The 20,366-nt window shown below is 33.4% G+C and overlaps 1 protein-coding gene across 3 annotated transcripts in view; it reads right to left on the reverse strand.

Annotated features, from left to right (window-relative positions):
• The window catches only part of UCHL3 (ubiquitin C-terminal hydrolase L3), a 53,312-nt gene that overhangs the window by 30,038 nt on the left and 2,908 nt on the right, over nucleotides 1-20,366 (reverse strand). For 2 of the 3 annotated variants that reach the window (XM_088792928.1, XM_019738157.3), the window contains exons 3-6: nucleotides 13,563-13,691; nucleotides 9,993-10,149; nucleotides 9,329-9,414; nucleotides 7,413-7,460 (exon numbers count right to left, since the gene is read on the reverse strand). In XM_088792928.1, the coding sequence (XP_088649054.1) occupies nucleotides 7,413-7,460; nucleotides 9,329-9,414; nucleotides 9,993-10,149; nucleotides 13,563-13,691 (420 nt within the window). Of the gene's footprint in view, nucleotides 1-7,412; nucleotides 7,461-9,328; nucleotides 9,415-9,992; nucleotides 10,150-13,562; nucleotides 13,716-20,366 lie in introns of those variants that run through there. The other variant, XM_088792927.1, reaches the window with a different exon arrangement.

The following is a 20,366-nucleotide window of genomic DNA, read 5'->3' on the forward strand; positions in this document are numbered from 1 at the left end:
ATACGTAAGTATTACAATATTGCTGACTATATTCCCTGTGCTACACTTCACATGTCTGTGACTATTCTGTAACTACCAATTTGTACTTCATCCCTTCACCTTTCACATCCAGCCTCCCAAACCTCCTCCCATCTGATAACCATCAGTTTGTTCTCTGTATCTATGAATCTGTTTCTGTTTTTGTTGCTGTTTATTTTGTTCTTTAGATTCTATATATAAATGAGACAATATAGTATTTGTCTTTCTGTCTGACTTATTTCACTTAGCATAATAACCTCTAAATCCATCCATATTGTCACAAATAGTAAGATTTCATTCTTTTTATGGCCAAGCAATACTCCATTGTATATACAAAGGGTGCCAAAAAAATGAATACACATTTTAAGGAAAATTGTATTACAATTGTAATATTCAATATATACCAATAACAAAAGATGAATACAAGTCACGTTTCACTTCTGCAATTACAAGAGGTGAGCAGAGTGGTTACCATCAGCGTCCAGACACTTTTAATTACGGCAAACTACTGCTTGAGCAATGTTGACCAAAGTGTCTACTTGTATACATATTTTTTGGGGGGGAGGGGGCATCCCCGGTATGTACCACTTAATCTTTATCTAATCATCTATTGATGGGCATTTTGGTTGTTTCCATATCTTGGCTATTGTGAACAGTGCTGCAGTAAACATAGGGGTGCATATAGCTTTTTGAATTAGTGTTTTGGATTTCTTTGGGTAAATACCCAGGAGTGGAATTGCTGGGTCATAAGGTAGTTCTATTTTCATTTTTTTGAGGAACCTCCATACTGTTTTCCATAGTAGCTGCACCAATTTACAATCCCTTAAGTGCACAAGGATTCCCTTTTCTCCACATCCTCGCCAACACGTTTGTTGTTTTACTGATGATAGCCATTCTGACAGGTGTGAGGTGATATCTCGTGGTGGATTTCATCTCCATTTCTCTGATGATTAGTGATGTTGAACATCTTTTCATGTCTATTGACCATGTCTATGTCCTCTTTGGAGAAATGTCTATTCAGGTCCTCTGCCCATTTTTTAATTGTTGGTTTTGCTGTTCTTCAGTTGAATGAGTTCTTTATAAATTTTGGATATTAACCCCTTATCAGATGTGTCATTGATGAATATCTTCTCCTTTTCAGTAGGTTGTTTTTTTGCTTTGCTCATGGTTTCCTTTGCTGTGCAAAAACTTTCTAGTTTGATGTAATCCGAGTTGCTTATTTTTTTCTTTTGTTTCCCTTGTCCAAGAAGATACATCAGAAAAATAATATTACTAAAGAGTAATGCCCAAGGGTTTACTGCCTATATTTCCTTCTAGGAGTTTTATGGTTTTGGGTTTTACATTTAAGTCTTTAATCCATTTTGAGTTTATTCCTGTACATGGAATAAGGAGATGGTCCAATGTTTTTTTGCATGTATCTGTCCAGTTTTCCCAATACCATTTATTGAAAACACTGTCTTTACCTTATTGTATATTCTTGCCTCTTTTGTCATAGATTAAATGACCATATAGGTATGGGTTTATTTCTGGGCTGTCTGTTCTGTTCCATTAATCTACATGTCTGTTTTTATGCTACTACCATGTTGTTTTGATTACTATAGACTTGTAGTATAGTTTGTTATCAGATAGCATGATACATCCAATTTTGTTCTTTCTCAAAACTGCCATGGCAATTTGGGGTCTTCTATGATTCCATATAAATTTTAGGGTTATTTGTTCTAGTTCTATGGAAAATGCCATTAGTATTTTGATAGGAATTGCACTGAATCTGTAGATTGCTTTGGATAGTTTGGACATTTTAACTCTGTTAATTCTTCCTATCCATTAGCACAGTATATGCTTCCATTTGTTTGTATCTTCTTCAATTTCTTTCTTCACTGTCTTATCATTTTCTGAGTACAGGTCTTTTATGTCCTTGGTTAAGTTTATTACTAAGTATTTTTTTTTTTCTTTTTATGCGGTGGTAAGTGGGATTGTTTTCTTAATTTCTCTTTCTGATAGTTCATTATTGGTATATAAAAATGCAACTGATTTCTGAATATTAATTTTGTATCATGCCACTTTACTGAATTCATTTATCAGTTCTAATAGTGTTTTGGTGGAATCTTTGGGGTTCTCTCTATATATAGTATCATGTCATCTGCAAATGACAGTTTTACTTCTTCCATTTCAATATGGATGACTTTTGTTTCTTTTCTTGTCTGATTGCTGTGGCCAGTACTTCCAATACTATTACATAAAAGTGATGAAAGTGAACATTGTTGTCTTATTCCTGATCTTTAAGAAAATGCTTTTAGCTTTTCCCCATTGAGTATGATGTTAGCTGTGTGTCTGTCATATATGACCTTTATTATGTTCCCTCTATTCCCACTTTGCTAAGAGTTTGTATCATAAATTGTTGCGGGATTTTTTCAAATGCTTTTTCTGTATCTATTGATATGATCATATGATTTTATCTTTCATTCTGTTTATGTGGTGTATCATGCTAATTGATTTGTAGATATTAAACCAACCCTGCAACCCAGGAATAAGTTTAAATCGATCATGGTGTATGATTTTTTAAATATATTACTGGATTCGGTTTGCTAATATTTTGTTGAGGGTTTTTGTATCTATGTTCATCAGGGATATTAACCTATAATTTTCTTTTTTTGAAATGTGTTTGTCTGGTTTTGAAATGAGGGTAATGGTGGCTTCATAGAATGAGCTTGGAAGCATTCCCTCCCCTTGAATTTTTTGTTATAGTTTGAGAAGAATAGGTGTTAATTCTTCTTTGAATGTTTGGTAAATTCACCTGAGAAGTCATCCAGCCCAGGACTTTGTTTGTTGGGAGTTTTGTGATTTCTGATTCAATTTCACTAGCAGTAATCAGTCAGTTCAGGTTTTATGTTTCTTCTTGATTCAGTATTGGAAGATTGTATATTTCTAGGAATTCATCCATTTCTTTCAGATTGTCCAATTTGTTGGCATACAGTTGCTCATACTATTTTAGTAAAATATTTTGTATTTCTGTGGTTCTGTTGTCACCTCTCCCCTTTCATTTCTGATTTTATTTATTTGGGTCTTCTCTCTTTTTTTCTTGATGAGTCTGGTTAAGGGTTTTTCGATTTTGTATATCTTTTTAAGGAACTAGCTCTCAGTTTCATTGATCTTCACAGCAATCTTATAAGGTACATGCTATTATCTTCCTTTTTGCTGAGGAAAGTATGTCGCCTACGTTACTAAAAGATACATTCCTTAGCATAGTAGAGTTAGTATACAAACCTACATCTTGTCCTCCTTACTTTTATACTATGTAATTTCTCATAAATGCCTATATATGCCAAGTACTGTCTTAGGTGTCAAGGTAAATATGACAACAACAAAAAAAGGCCCATGCCCTTGTGGGACTTATATTCTAGTAAATAAACAGATAAATGAAAAAAAAAAAAAAAAAAAAAAAAAGAAAGTAGTACAGATTATTTAAAAAGTATCAGGAAGAAAATAAACAAGATTTTATCACAGAAAATTCACAGGTATGGACAGACTTAACAGTGATGAAAGAAAGCCTCTCTAAAAAATGACTTTAAAGTAAGACTTAAAGGAGAAGGTTCCAACTATGCAAAAAAGAGAGCTACATCCAGAAGAATACTAGGTCGTTAGATAACACAAACACTGTGTTGTAGACTGAAATGTGTTCTCCCAAAATCTTATGTTGAAGCCATAACCCCCAATGTGACTATATTTGGGGGGGCTTTTAAGAAGCTAATTAAGGTTAAATAAGGTCATAAGGATGGGGCCTAATCTCATAGCACTGGTGTACACTGATGTAAGAAAAGAGACTTCTCTCTCTCCCTAAGCACAAAGAGGAAAGGTCACGTTAGGACACAGTGAGAAGGCACTTGTTTGCAAGTCAAGAAGAGAGGCTCACCAGAAACCAACCCTGATGGCACCTTGATATTGACTTCTAGCCTCCAGATCTGTGAGAAAATACATTTCTGTTGTTTAAGTCACTGTCTGTGGTATTTGGTTATGACAGTCCACATAAATGAAAACAAATGGGAAAGACCAAGGTATTTGTAGGGACTGACAAAAACCAGTGTGCTAGAACAGAGAGCAGTGGAGATAGTAATAATGACAAAGACTTAAGCTCTTAGATGACGGATGAACCAGAAATGAGATGATCACGAAAACAGTCCCTGCTACAGGAGTTTTAAGCTGCATGATACTGGATTTGGAAAAGTATGGTGTTGGTTTTTGTTCTTTCAGTGACTAGACTATAATATCTATATCCCAGCCTGGAATGCACCAAACAGCCCCACACAACAAAGAATTGAACCTTTGAACCTTTCCCAAAATGTTAATAGTGCCTTACTGAGGAACAATAATTAATAGATATGTTTTATTTACTCAGGGGACTACGAAAAACCAAGATTTAGTCTTTTTTTTTTTTGTAGTTTTTACACCACTAAGGATAGTTCTGAGTGAATTCTGGTGAATTAATAAATATGCATTGTGCCTCTGTGTAAGGAATGGTGTTGGATACTTTGGAGTATGCCCAAAAGAATCAGACACCAACCCCACGTCTAAGAGCCATAGTAAGGGAGATCTGATACCACATTTCATCAAATTTAAGGCATCGCTGGCTATAAGATGTATCATTTTATGTACCACTAAGACGGGAATACTACCAAGTAAATTATGACATCAACTATAAGATATATCCTAATTTCAGAGCTGCTAAAATATGAAAAAATATGCATCTTCAAAATATGAAAATATAGCGATATACATAGATATCAATGGAATTGTATTGAGAGCACAGAAATAAACCCGTCCGTCTAAGTCAGTAGATTTTTTTTTAACATACACATTTAACTTATTTACCATTGTCATTTACAGCTTTATTTTATGAAACACAGAAAGACACTTTTTTTCTATCTTTTCTTTTCCCTTTTTTTTTTTTTTTTGGTAAGGAGGGCGCAGCTCACAGTGGCCCATGTGGGGATTGAACCGGTAACCTTGGTGTTAGCAACACCACGCTCTAACCAAGTGAGCTAACAGGCCACCCCCAGAAAGACATTTTTAAAAGTGCTCTATCACTGGAATTTAAACACTAGAAATATTAGTTTTGTAAGTGTAATTTATATAAATTACAATCCAATAATTGGAGATTTTTTTCAGTATGGTTACTATACAAATGAAATTAATGGCAAAAGGACTTAATAGCAATATTTTGTTATCTATGTATTATCAGATACTTTAGGACCTAAACAAAGATTCTGAGTATTCAGAAAAAAAGTGAAAATAAATAGCTAAAATGCAAATAGTAGGGGTCATATAAAAGAGTCCTTTGAAATAATGGACTGCTTCATGCAGAAGGTTGTATTCAAGCCAAATCTTGAAGGATGGATAGAATTAAGAACAGAGATTGACAGAAGGAATGTTTTTAGGAAGAGGGAATTCAAGAGATAAATCATGGCAACAATAAAGTGAGGGATGGCTAAAGAGAAACATTTAAAGAGAAAACACTGTTGATAAATTAGAAGGACAAAGATTAGGAAAACCTTAAATACAGCTAGGCTAAAGAGGCTGAAATTTTGTGCCTATGCTTGGGGAATGGTTCTCAAATGCTTTTTTTTCCCCACCCCAATACACAATAGAGCTATAATATACATAAAAAATATGGCTCACTCTAGCAGTGATTCTTTATGGGAGATGAGAAAGGAACAGAAGAGATTAATTCTGTGGGAGTACAATTTGAAAAAGCTATCCAAAAAATCCTAACTTCTACCTCCATCTCACCTGAGAATCACTGTTTTCCATGTACGTGGGGAACCCCTAGAAAAATTTGAGCAGTCAAATGATTCAGGTTACATTTCAGGAAAGATAATCCAGCAGAACTGTGTAAAAATGAATGAGAATTAAAGACTGAGAATCTACATAAGAAGCTGATGTTCCAGTTAACAGATTTATATTAGATTAGTGACAGTAGGGAAAATATATGATGGAACTAAGGTATTGTAAGAAACAGGGAAAATAAAAGGGAAGAAAAAGTTTAAGACACAAGATAATAAACTCAAACAAGAATAAACACATTCTAAAATATTGGTGGTCATTCAGGTGATGTCTAAGAGGCAACTAAGATGAGAAAAAAATGAAGGAGTTTAGGTCTCGAAAAAGAGATGTGAACATTATCTCAAATGAGGCATTAAAGCCATAATTTAGAGAAAGCACCAAAAAGGAGGCAAGAGAGGGTATCACAAAGCATTTTTTTAAGTAAACATGTATTAAAGCCTTTAATTCCTGTATTAGAAATATTTTTCTTATTTTACAAATTTCATGCTGATCATCATCAGCATTAATTTTTATAAACAAAAAAAGGCAAAACATGATAATTATGGAGAACATGCTCAGGATCATATAAAATAATTTAAAAAGAAGAGCATTTCATAAATTTCCAGTCTGGTGCCACTTAGACATGGGGTGTGTGTGTGTGTGTGTAATTGTAGTAAAAAAAACAACAGTCCATATTTCTGATAGCAGAAGAGAGTAAACGAGAAAGTATGATATAATTAAGGGGAATTAATGTTTAAATTCCTAAATGGTTTATAAACATTCAGTTACCCAGTTTGATCTATGAAAAGATCAAATTGTTTTCTCCTTAAAAAAATGTTTTTGGAGATAGTGGAAATAGTTAATTTCACTATTTTTAAATCAGGTATTTTTAAAGTATTTTTAAAGCAAAAAGGCAATGCCAGCTTTGTACATGAGAAAGCATGGTCTCAAGTCACATATGGGATAAGAAAGATAAAAATTTATAATTGTCTGGTGTTAACACTTAAATGAGTTATCGATACACCAAATGACTTTAATTAAAAGTGAAAGAAAACAAGAAATGGAAGAAGAGAATGAGGAAAATCACCAGAATAAAAAACGAGGCGAGAGGAGAGGAGAAGCCACCTAGCTGAAGAACTAGCTAACAGAGTAAAGATGGTAAAGACCATGACATTGCCCCAGACCAGATTTACTGAGCAAAGAGAATGATGCGGCCTTTTGCTAAAAGCTGGGTGTGAGGAAGACTCCTGAAAATCACACAGGTTATCTCCCTGTACTACAGGACAGGTATTTTTCTCAAAATACCTGCAAGTCAAAAGAATCTCAGAGGGAAGACACAGGCCCCCTTCCCATTAACCTGCAATCTACCCAAACAGTTGGACAAACTGAGATGGCCGACATCAAAGTGCATGTTAACAATTTGTCAAAACATGTCCTCATGCTGCTTCGTGACTACTGCTACCTGAGCAAATTCCTTCAAAGGAATAAAAAAGTCCAAGTAGTTTTCTAGATGCCATACAACACATTTATGGTGAAATTTACACATGGCAAGAAAAGTTCTGAAAAATGTGAAATACCTCAGTCTGACCTTCATGGGCACTGGTCTCATGAGTAACCCGAATAGCCTGTAATAAGAATATACAAGGTATTAATAGGAAAAAAATGACTACATCCTACTTTTTAAATGAAAACATCAATGCTAACTTTTAACATCTAAAGTGTTGTAAGAAACAACAAATTGGGGGACATTTATGAAAAGGTTCATACTAAATATTTAAGAAGGATTTCTCAGTACCTAAATGAATTGCTGTACTTTCCAACCCACAATCTCTGAAGATTTAGGAAATTGAATATCGGATTATTTGTAATTTCCAGGTGTAAGTGGGAGTCATTTAACTTATTTGTTAGAATTAACATTTAACACTTCATTCATCTGAGACTAAAGTAAGGTAGGAATCTCACAGGTACAGACTGAAGAAGCTTAGCTCATCTGTTTCTCCAGGTTACATGCTCCTCTGCAGCTCTGGCTGTATGTATGCTTAATCATGCAGCTTCAGTCAGCAGTTTAGAAATGTGCAGCCAAAGGCATGCGTTTATCAGAAGCTAGAGATTTGAGTTTCCGGAACATAAAAACAAATGCTCTTATAATACCCACTATTAGCAAAGATGAAGAGAAATGGGCAAAGTAGTAAATTACAGGTGAAATTACAACCTTTATGAATGGCAATTTGGCAGTAAGAATCAAAGCTTTCAAAACATGCAAACTGTTTGATCCAGCGATTCTCTTCCAGAAGTTTATATATTTGCATATAACTGTACTTAAGTATGTATAATTAAGGATATTTGCAAAGATTTAGCTACAATGATACACCTTACAGTATTTTTTTAAACATGGAAAAAAGAAAAAAATATTAAATTTATGACAATTTATTGGTTAAATAAAATATTATACAATGAAAAGCTATGCAGCCATTAATTGATGATGTCAAATATATACTTACTGGTATGTAATACGTTTGTGATAAGTTAAGTGAAAAAAGCAAGTTATAAAACAATATTACACTGTGATCAAATTTTTTGCTTTAAAAAATTGTGTATGTACATATATATTCCCTATAAAAAATATTAATGGTGGCTACCTCTGGTGGGATTACTGTTGACTTTTAGGTTATTTTATTTTTAAGTAAAATAAAGATGTCTTATGAGATCTGCAGGCTTTTTAAAGAAATAACAATTTAAAATAATCAAAGTACATTAGAATGCAAAAACAAGATAATTAAATCAATGAATTTATTGGGCAAACTCTGCGTAAGGCATTATTCTAGTCAAATAATTTGTACACTACACTGCTTTTAATTTCAGAGAACTTACAATCTATTTAATGATGTTATTAAAAGATAAAAGCCTAATATAATATTGTGTGTCAACTATAATTGAAAAATAAATTTTTAAAAAGCCTTCAAAAGAAAAAACAGGTTTCAAAAATAATAAAATATCAATACCATTCTAAGAAAATTCTATGAAATGGTGCAATCATTTAAAACTAGATTATGTAGCCTCTGTCTTTCCCACATGCAAAAATATTACGCTGCTAAAAGAGCTAGGTATAACATCTACCTTTAAACTTTTGTTTTTTTTCCACTGGTCTTCAACCTTGCTCCAAATTCCCAGTGAAAGACACAAAGGATATTGCCAGGCATATAGTTATTATAGGGAGGGAATGGTAAGGGATGGTCAATCATAAGATATTTTATAAATTTATAAATCAAACTGCTTGTTTTCTCTCATTCAGCTCTGGATATAGAAAAGAATTGGACTCATTTATGGACATTACAGTAATGTTACCTGAAAAGTACAAAAGGCCTTTTTTAATGGATATGACAAAATCCATAATTGTTCAAAACTACAGGTTCAAGACAAACCCCCAAATGGGATCTACAATCCCACAAAACTTTGACCACATATGAAACCAAGACAGAAAGAAGGTACTGACATCATAGTTCTCCAGGTATTTGGCTCGTTCTTCAGGGCTCATTGATACAGACTCCTCCAGGAATTTTTTCAAGGTTGATCCAGATTCTGAGAATATTAAAAAAATACAGTTGAAAAGCCTTGATATCTCAAAGAGACTGATATATGAAAATACTAGACGCATGTTACCTATTTTTCAAGTAAAACCCTTTCACTTGTGAATTAGGAATATAAGAATATTGAGGTAAATGATAGCGGCTAAGTTGTTTTTGTTTGTTAAGCCTCTATTTATCAACAATATAAACGTATGCAAGAATTAACATTTCTCCTAACAGTATATACAGACAGTGACCAAAAAATGTATATACATTTTAAGAAAGGAAAAAACTGTATTAAAATTGTAATACAATGAATGACGCTGGCATTCATTTGATTAACGCCATCTTTTGAGTGAACGTCACACTACATGTTGCTACCGTAATTCAATTCAACTTCAAAAGGTAACACATAAATGACATCTTTTAAAATGTATGTGTTTTTTGCACCCCTGGTATATGTCCCATTATAAAAGAACGGGAAAAATACCTTATTTAGTACTTTGAAAGAAAGAACTAGAGCACCACCTAGTGCTCAATAAGTTAACATAACTTAAGGGGAGACAGCAGCAGTAATGGAAAATTATTTACCAAAGTGCATCTTCTCTTTATTGTTGGCAATAGCATGGATCAGTCCAATTGTTCCGCAGGCATTGCTGATTGTTTGCTTCATGAAATACACTGATGATGTAACATCTTGTCCCTGAGATTTTATTCTTTCCTCCTCTTCTGTTCTGAATACTTCATACTATTAAAGAAAAAGTCAATAGTCTGCATATGAAAAAAATACATTAAAAAGGACTTAAACATAAAACTTGAAAAATGCTAATATCCATCTATGGGTATTTGGTTAACATATATCTTAATGGAATACTATAAAGCATTTTTAAAATAACAAAGTAGATTCATATATTCTGACTTAGAATCTACCTATGATTACAGAGCGCTTTTGGATCAATATATACTAATATAATTCTCATTTATGTTTATACAAAAACTTAACAGAGGTTATCTCTGAGATAAGAGATTACTGGAGGATTTTTACTTTCTATTTTTTACATTTCTATGTTGTTAAATCACACTATAATTTTAAAATTCACACTATATTTATAAGCATACAATATTCGTAACAAATATTCACCATTATCTATAAGTGGCTGTAAAAACAACATGGTAGAAATGATGAATGTCAGAAGTGTGGGCCCCACCCCTGACTGCCTGGCTTTGCCCTTATGAGCTGTGAGACTCTGGCAAGTTATTTAATGTCTCTGTGCCTCATTTGTAAAACATGGCTAAAAATAATAGAGACTTTAAAAATGAGTGAGGAGAAGGACGACGGGGAGAGCAAAGACATGATTTTATTCTTTTGTCTGTTGTTTTCTTATAAGTTTCAGATTCCAATAGAGTCAGCAAACTACAGCCTTCAGGTCAAATTTGGCCCATAGCCTGTTTTCAGAAATAAAGTTTTATTTTAGTAGTGTCTACAGATGTTTTCATACTTGAAGGTTGAATAGTTGTAACAGAGACTCTAAGGCCCACAAAGTTGAAATTATTTACTATTTGGCCCTTTACAGAAAAAGTTTGCTGATCCCTGCCATAAAAGAAACAAATGATGTCTATGAAAACCCATAATTAAGAAACTGCTTCTAACAACAAATATATCTATGCTTTTAAAAATAATTTTTATGAATTTGCTTCTAAATCAAATGTTTAAGTAACATTTTCACAATAAATTCTGAACCATTGTTTCATTCATATAAGTTCAACTGGCAAAAACTGTGAAAGGCTCAATGTAGTAATAAGGTGTTATGTTGATATGTTTATATGGTTCTACAATTAACTTTCTTGTTGTTGTTTACTATCAATGCTCCTTGATAACAAAGCAAAATGAGATTTGATAATTTCACAAGATTTAATGCTTAGAAAAAGAATCCTAAAATGACATACAGCAAGTATAGGACAAAAGGAAAAGTGATTATGGCAGGCCTAAGTGAAAACACATGGTCAGGAGACAAGAAAAATATCAGAAAGAAACAAATGTACAGCCTCTTCACCCGTGATTCATTGGCTGGTAAGCACTACTATAAAGCACACATTTAAAACCCAAAATTGACATTATTTGAAGGGTAATAAGGTATCCATGACAGTTCTTTTGCTATTAGTAGTATGCTTAAGCCATTTGAAACTACGTACGTAATCAGTTCCTAAAGTAGAATGCAGAAGACCGAAACACTTTTTATCTCCTAAAACATCCACTAGATATCCTTTGAGTGACTTCAATATGTCACGAGTTGAAATGGGGATATACCAAATTCTAAGAGACATGAAAAAGTGGCAGATGCCACTTTATCCTCTACTTACGCATTTATATAAGTAAGTCAAACTATCATAAATACTTCTACAAATATTTTAGAATTGTGTTCTTTCTAGTAGTAGGCACAACGAGCTTTTCAGTACTATCGAACGATCCACTAAATGAAGAAGCTGTACTGATAAGGATAACACGTTTTATAAATACTGATGACCCACTAAAGATGATCAAATCCCATTTATTCTTTAAAAACAAAAAGGAGGTCATAAAAGTCAACAGCTTGGGAAATTTCCAATTTATACAATAAACTCACATTTGTAGCATACCAACTAAGAAAGCCTAAGCTTTCAACAGCCGATTTTTTTTTTTCATTTTTTTACTGCTCCGTACAACTGGGGTCCAGTAGCTGCCTATTGGCTTATTTCAGGAATTAAAAAAAGGTGAAAATAACAGACTAAAAGAGGGTAAACTTAAGTGTTTGTCCTAACTCTTCCTCAAAGTTCAGAATAACCACAACCTCACCACTAAAAGTAGTTTAATCACAAGAAATTTTCTAACTCCAAATTTCTATGAATATTACAATCAGTAAACATGAAGAAATATCCCTTCTTTAATTAATTTGTTTCGTAGCACCTTTAAGTAGAAAAGAAAAATGTCACAGTATTTTTCATTTTACCTTGAACTGGGGTTAATTAGTTTTGGCACAAAAAAATTTATCCAGGAATTTCTAGGACTGAACAAAACCTAATTCTTAATTTCTGGCTCAATTTATTACTGAAATTGATGACCTGAGCAAATCTATGCCAAGTCATCTACACTTATTTTTCCCACATCTTCCCAAACATTTACTTCTTTATTTTTTACAAGCTCTGAGTTCATCCTATTATTTCTAAGGTTTTTCCCCCCTTTTTTCCGCCCTCCCCCCAACTCTGGTTCAAGCTGTTGTTTCTCAGTCTAGTTGTGTAGGACACAACTCCCTGGCCCATGCTGGTACTGTAAGCCTTGCACCGCCCCCGGCTGAAGAACTTGTTCGCTGGTTGGCTGCTCACAGCAGCTCATGGCAGCTCATGGCAGCTCTCACCAGCGCTCCAACCACCTGAGCCACCAGCCGGCCCCTATTGTTTCTAAGTTTAAAAATAAAATTAGAAGGATGTAGACTCATAAGCTGTATTAAAATGAACCTAAAAGTTCTGGCTCCATAATACACATAACTGCATTACGTTATTGTAGAAGAAAAGCTTGAAATATGGTAATTTGAATTTAAATAGAAATCTAATAATAGCTATATATAACCCTCAACACATCCTAAATCTACCAATTAAACTCTATTTAATCTTAGTGTTTCCCAACCAAATTAGGTTTATTCTGAAAATGTAACCCATGTCATTAGTTGTACCTACCTCCTTAAAAAAAGCAAAGATTTCTTTTTACATATATGTATATTGAAAAAATTTACATATTTTATATATTGAAAACTTGAATATATTCCTTATTCATACATTTTCTAAGACACATTTAAGATTATTCTAGTACTTATGTTTCTAAAGTATAAACAACAAAATGTGATTAAATGTCATACCAAAACACAGCTGAAGCAAACTAACCATATTTTATAAAAGAAGAAAACCACTCATATTTAAAAGACTAAGGGCTTTATTGTCAATCTATAAATCAAAATCTAAATATCATCTCTTTAATGAAACTAGATTTTTACGGTATTTCCACTCCCTAGAGTTCCTCTTTTTATACAAGAAGGGACTCACTTGTTCTTAAAGAAGAACATTATTTTTAATTGACCAATAAAAAAGAATTTTCTATTTACTAGAATCTTGTATCTTACTTAACAATACCTTTTCTGTAATAGGGAAGAGAAGTAATACTGCACACACTGGTCTTGGTACCATGCTAAGGAGTTCAGGATCCATTCCATATACATCAACAAATTGCCAGTTAGGATGTAGACCTAATTGTTTGAGAAACTGGTAAAAGGAGGGAAAAAAAAAACATATAGTGTTAACAGGGAAATAATCAACATGTAAGTACTGTGTATCTAATACATAAAAGAGAATGCAAGGTACAAATATTACAAATTTTCAATAAGAAAGAAGTGAAGCTAGTTTTCCATGAACAGGGTAGGAAGGAATTTATTTACATCAATTGGCAAACATTTAAAATTTATTATATATTAAGCAAAATTCCTTTTTTACAAAATTCATTATTTTGGGATTGAACATAATAAGCCAGAACTTAACCAAACACATAAAACAACTTGGCTTGATTGATATGTTAAATTAATTTCCACACTTGATTCTCAATGAGATACATCTAAGTTCTGGTAAATAAAGAATTCTTTTAATAGAAAACCAACACAGTTTGTCCTACTTAACCAAAAATGATGCTGAGGTTTAAAGGTGCGTAGGTAGGTAGATAGATAGACAGATAGATAGATATCACAAATTATATCAATAAGCAAAGAGCATATAAAGCCAAAAAAGTCCAAGTGACTTGTCTGAACACCAAAGAATGCTTGATGTAAGAAGTAAGCTACTGGCTTTCTGGCCTCAAGTACACAATGAAACCTACTCAACTTCATTGTGCCTTTCTTATATCTGGCAAAACAACTAACAAAAGAATAGTGGTTTTTCGAAACTCTTTAGATTTCATTGGAAAATAAAATGTCAGACCCTAATCTTTTGCAGAGAGGAAAAATAAAAAAATAAAATAATAATGAGAATGAAGTCAATGTCACAATAAATTCTTAACAAATATCTGTACTGAATGAAGCTGATGATTTTTAAAAGTGCACCATCACAAAATAAGTTTCAGACAATAGAAAAAAAGGAGCAGAAAAAACAAAAAATAGCAGTTAAACATTTTAGTGAAAAAACAGTCTGTACAAAACTGCTAAGTTACCTTGAAGTCAAACGTATAAATTTACTCCATGTCAGCCAAAGCTAACAAGTCTAAAAGGTACCAAGCTCCAAACGCAGCAAGTGTAGTGAGACTGATTAGTATCAAACTGAGGACACAATGGCTAAATAGCAGATTAAATTAAATATGAAATTGAATAAATTTTAACTGAAATCATACTTTTCCTTAACTTTTGACTCGTATCACCAAGCAAATGACACTCATACAAAGAAGTACAATGAAATTAATGTCTATTAAGTACATTGGCGGCATCCTCTGACTCCAGATTGTTGAGTCAGACTCACACAGGAAGTCACCAGATGAATAAAAAGAATAAAGCAGCTACTAATAGTAACTACCGCTGGGAAGTGGAGAAAGGATGGGGTAGAAGGTCTTCAACTTTTACCTCTCACTTTTTTAAAAATCATAAAGGTGTCCTGCTTTTATAATTAAAAAAAAAAAAAAAAAAAGCCCATCTGTGGGTTTGATGATCATATGCAAAAAGAAAGTAGGAGGAAATGTTCTAAAATATTAACAGCAGTTAGATTGGGTAGAGTGATCTCAACTTTTTATTTTCCAGTATTTTTTAAAAGTGTTATTTTTACAATAGTTATATGTAGTTTCTAAGTTACAAATCTATAGAACTGATCCACATGTGTATTTCATTTAAATCTTTAAAACTGGGAGAAAACTCAAAATAAGTCTTAAAACTATACCACCCCAAAAAAATATCTTCAGACAATCACAAAGAAAAGTATTCTATATATAGATGTGCAAAGCCATCTCTACACAATTAGAAGAATCCTGTTTGCACAAAAAAAGAATAAAGGGACTTATAACCCGTAATAGCAGTCATCTGGCTCTTCTAAACACCTGGTAATAAAATAACAAAAAATTCTGACTGACTAGCTCACTAAATTATCACACTGTCTTTAAAATTTTGGCCAATCAAGAAAAATAATTAGTAAGGTAGAATATGTGCCTCCAAAAGATCCTTGGTCAACTGATCCTTTTTATTCAATGGCCAATGATAAATTTTCCACCAAACAAAGAAAAAGTTATTTGTAAATACTTAAGAGTAGCATGTATCAGAAACCGTGTGAGGAGTTTTAATGTACTTCTTTTTGACAACTGGGAAGATAGGTTTCATTATATCCATCACCAATGAGAAAACCAAGTCCGGGGTTTATGTGGTTTTTCAAGGCAACAGAGCCAGAACCCACATGCAAAGTTTTGGATGCTCTGGTACTTATCTACTTTTCCAGCCTCACCTCTCACTGCTTGAAGTATCTTTTCTGTACCTTGTTCTCTAACTTTAGCCACAATGAACTAACTCTTCGAGTTCTCAAAGGGTCTATAACCAGCTCTTCTCTCCGGGTTTTTAGCTATACACTGGAGTTCTCGATCTGAAAAACTGTTATTCTCTGCCCTTAATTTATAATGAATTCCTCATTCTTTAGGTGACAGTCAAATAAGAAAAATTCTGACTTTATAAATTAAAAAAAGAAAATTCATTTTCTTGTCAATTGTTCTAAAGCCACTTTCTCTGGTCTTTAATGGCCTGAGCAGTAGTAACAAGGCCTAGTTTCTGCCTTGTTACTACTTTATTAATGATCTGGGTTAGGACAGAAATTATACTTATTTAGTAATTGTTTGATATTGTAACTATTAAAAGTATACTAGTAGTAACTGCTAGATGAAGAACTAGGAGAATAACTAATACTTAAATGAGAAAATGACGGTTTTTAAAGACTGGAAACCAGCAAAATGAATTTTAATAGAGATTAAGTGAAAAATAAAACTGAAATTATTTTAGTACAGAAGAGGGAAATATGAAAACATCTAATGCGGGGATTAAGGAAAAAGGACGTTCACTTCCTTGCAGGCTCAATGGACTGACTACACAATTGTCAACAAAAGTGGTGCAGCACGGGTCTGCTTTAAAGGCAGTATCACCCAGAATATTCTTTTCACCCACTACATTCAACACACATTTTCCAAGTGGATTATGAAATCATCTCTGGGAGGCCTACTTTATGAAGAACAATGATAAACAGAAGCAAACTCAAGAAAGGCAATCAGGAATGAGAAGGTTTTGGAAGATGTCACAGCTGGACAATCTGTTCAGAGACTAAATTATTATGATCCCATCGCCAGATATTCTTAGGAATATCATGGAAGAGCCATTAGATTTACTCCGTATGGTTTCAAAGGGAAGACGGATGAGCAACTGGAAGAAGTTACAAGAAAGCAGATTTGCTTTCAGCAGAAATATAAATGTAATTCTTCTAATCATACTGCATATTATTCTCATTATTAAAATAAAAAAAATTAAACCACTTTATGAAGTAGAATACTGCTCATTGAAATTTTCAAGTACAAGATTCATGACCACATTAAAGATAATTTTGAGAAAGATTTTCTGGAGCAGGAAAGCCGTTATATAAGGTTTATTCATTCTTCCATTCAATAACTATTTGTTGAGAGCACGCTGTGGGCCACGCACCATACTTCAGACATGTCCTTGCCCACATAGAACTTACGCTGTGGTGGCAGGATACACACAATAAACAAGTAAACACCTGAGATCATTTCATAACCTGGTAAGTATTATGAAGAAAATAAAACAAGACCTGATGTCAGTGCAGGTTCCAGGGGTGGGGAGGAACTCTAGCCGCATAATCAAAGAAAGACTAACTGAGGTGACTTGAAGTTAAGGAACAAATGACAAGAAAGAACCAGCCGTGAAACAACCCGGATCAGAATGATTCAAACAAAAAATGGGCAACCGCAAAGACTCTGAAGCAGGAACAGGTTTGGCGTTCCAAGACTGCAGCTCGGCAAGAGTGGGGTGGAAGCGGCAGCACCTCCTCATCAAGCCACAGTAAGAAGTTTGAACTGTATTCGAAGGACAAGCAGTGGAAGATCATTTTGAGTGTTTCAAGCAGGGAGACATAAGATGTGATTTGCATTTTAATAAAACCACTTCGGGTGTACATAGAGAATAGATGTTGGGGAGGAAAAGGGAGAAGCAGCAAAACTAGTTAGGAAGCTACTGAAGTTGTCCAAACTAAGGAAGGATGGTGGCTTGGGTTGTACTAATAGAAATGGGGAGAACGGCCAGATTTGGAACAGAATTTGAAAGAAAAGTCTGTAACAGTTGCAGATCAATTGGATCTTAGAAGTTAGGGGAAAAGAATATTTTTAAAAGCTAACATTCAAAGAGTGCATGTTTTGCTCTAGAAATTGTTCTACATATTTTACATGTAGTCATTTATTTAATCCTACAACAATTTTATAAGATCATGAGAGATTATAAGAAACTAAGTAACGGAGGTACAGAGAGTTTAGGCAACTGCCCATAGTCTTAGAGCAGAGATACTAATCCAAGAAATCAAATCAATACAGTACAGCCTTTCCAAAGTAGCACAGTTGTAAAGGAGAACTAATGCCACTCACTTGGGCATTCAATAAATGGCAGTGCCCTTGGAAGACTGGGAAAGAAACACCTTTGGAGAAGTGGGAGGATAAAATCTAGATTTCTTTTCCAGCCATGTTAAGTTTAAGGTATCTACAAGACATCCAATTAGTGATAACAAAGATGTAGTTGAATATACAAATTTCCAATTTGGTGGAGAAGTCAGAGCTTAGAGGAACATGGCATCAATTATGTGACAATTGATAGCATTAATGCTATACAACAGAAAACATCACTCGGGAGAGAATGTACATAGAAGATGGAAGGGAGAAGAGATCCAGCAAAGGCGAATCTGAGAAGCAGTCAAAGAAAAAGGGGGAAAGCCAGAATTATCACTGAAGCCAAGAAAAGATGTTTCAAGAAGGATGGGGCGGGCTACTCTACCAAATGTTGCTGAGAGGTCAAGAAATATGTTAACAGAAAGTGACCAATGGATTCGGCAAAGCTATGACTAGTAAACTTGACAAAAGTAGTTACTATGAAATGGTGAGGATAGAAGCAAGCTAGACATAAGTGAATATAGGAAAAAAGAAAACAGAGATGAGACAGTAGCAACAGTTCCTGTGGACAATTAGTTGTGAAAAATTTACAAAGAAGGAAAACAGAATGAGACAGTAGTAGCTAGAGGAAAACAGAGTAACAGGCTGTTTTTCTTACAATGAGATACACTGGAGAATTTTTGTATGTTTATGGCAATAATCCAGCAGATGATCGCTAATTCATTTTCCAACTCTAAATATCTAAGCTAAATACAATAGTTACATTAAATTTAGTTTCCTTTGGACATTACACATTATGCTAGAAAATATTTTGCCTCTTCAGTAAAATCAATTAGGAATACTTCTAGGGGAATTCCATATCCTTTCAGGAATTCCAAAAGTTAACTGGTTCTAAAATACAACAATATTTAAAAATATACATAATGTGGCTGTACTATGCTCAAATCACAAAACATAATCAGGATGAAAATCTAATGTCATCATAAAAAGAAATGTTATGATTGCCCGTATCAGAAACTGTACTTTTTTAAAAGTTATAATTCTTGATGCTTAATTATAGGTTACTTTCGATCAGCTACAAGCTCCTACTGCCCCTTTAAAAATATTGTAAATAAAAGAGCTTAATATTTTTAAATAAAATTTTTCTATCACGTCACTGATTTCTTTTTTAATTTATTGGGGTGACAATTGTTAGTAAAATTACATAGATTTCAGGTGTACAATTCTGTATTACATCATCTATAAATCCCATCGTGCACTTCACTGGTTTTTATTCTAGGTAAGTCCTACCTGTAGCATGACAAAACATCCTTAGAAGGGACTGACAGCATATTAACCAACAAAATAAATCATTGCTTACCACGTCTACTGAGTCATATGGTTACTATTTAATGTCTAGCAATTAACAATGATCTGCATATAGTAGACATGTGTTGATCATTCTTATACAAAGTAGGCATCATTAGAGCAAAAAAACTGTATTTGCTCAAACTGAAAGTACAACACATGCAGCTGCCAAATTGTAAGACTGTGAAGATAAGTAAAAGGCTACTATTCATTAATTTGAGGAAATAAGAGATGGTGGGGATGGATACTGTTGTTAGGGTTTATCTGTGCCTTAATTCTCCAATTCTAAGTCAGTTAATCAAATTTCTATTCATTTTCTATTCTTGGTTCTAACACATTGAGAATTAAGAAACAACCACAAAAATTTTCATTAAAATTAATCACTTCCTAGATACTTGCCCATTCTCCCACTAAAAGTACATCACTTCTTTTATAAATTTTAAAACTGAACCACAACAAAGCATGCCAGAAATGGTATACAATCATATACTAATAACATCTCTTCTCTGTTTATGGCACCTCAGAATGGCCTCCTGTTACCATCCAACCTGTTGTTTTCCCTAATGGTCTCCATCACAATACCCTGTTAATTTTTTTTCATTACACCTGTAACAATTGCTAATTATTTGTTTGCTTATTTATTGTTTGTCTCTTCCCACTGGACTGAAAAGCAGAAAAGCATGAATGTTTTAATCCCAAAGTGTAACCACTTTCTGCTCAGATAGTTGATATTAAAAATGATGCCCCAAAATATTATTTAATTAATGTGAATAAGTGAATTTATTTAAGTTTATCAAGATTACCTAGGAACAAGATCCAATAATAGCTGAATCACACAACATAATTTTCTAGTAATATATCTTATTAAAACAAATATTATCTAAAAATAGTTTTGTTCTTTAGTCTGTTAAGATAGTTAA

This window comes from Rhinolophus sinicus, chromosome 16 (assembly GCF_057876585.1).
Source record: "Rhinolophus sinicus isolate RSI-liver-muscle chromosome 16, RSI-T2T, whole genome shotgun sequence".
Classification (NCBI taxonomy): Eukaryota; Metazoa; Chordata; class Mammalia; order Chiroptera; family Rhinolophidae; genus Rhinolophus; species Rhinolophus sinicus.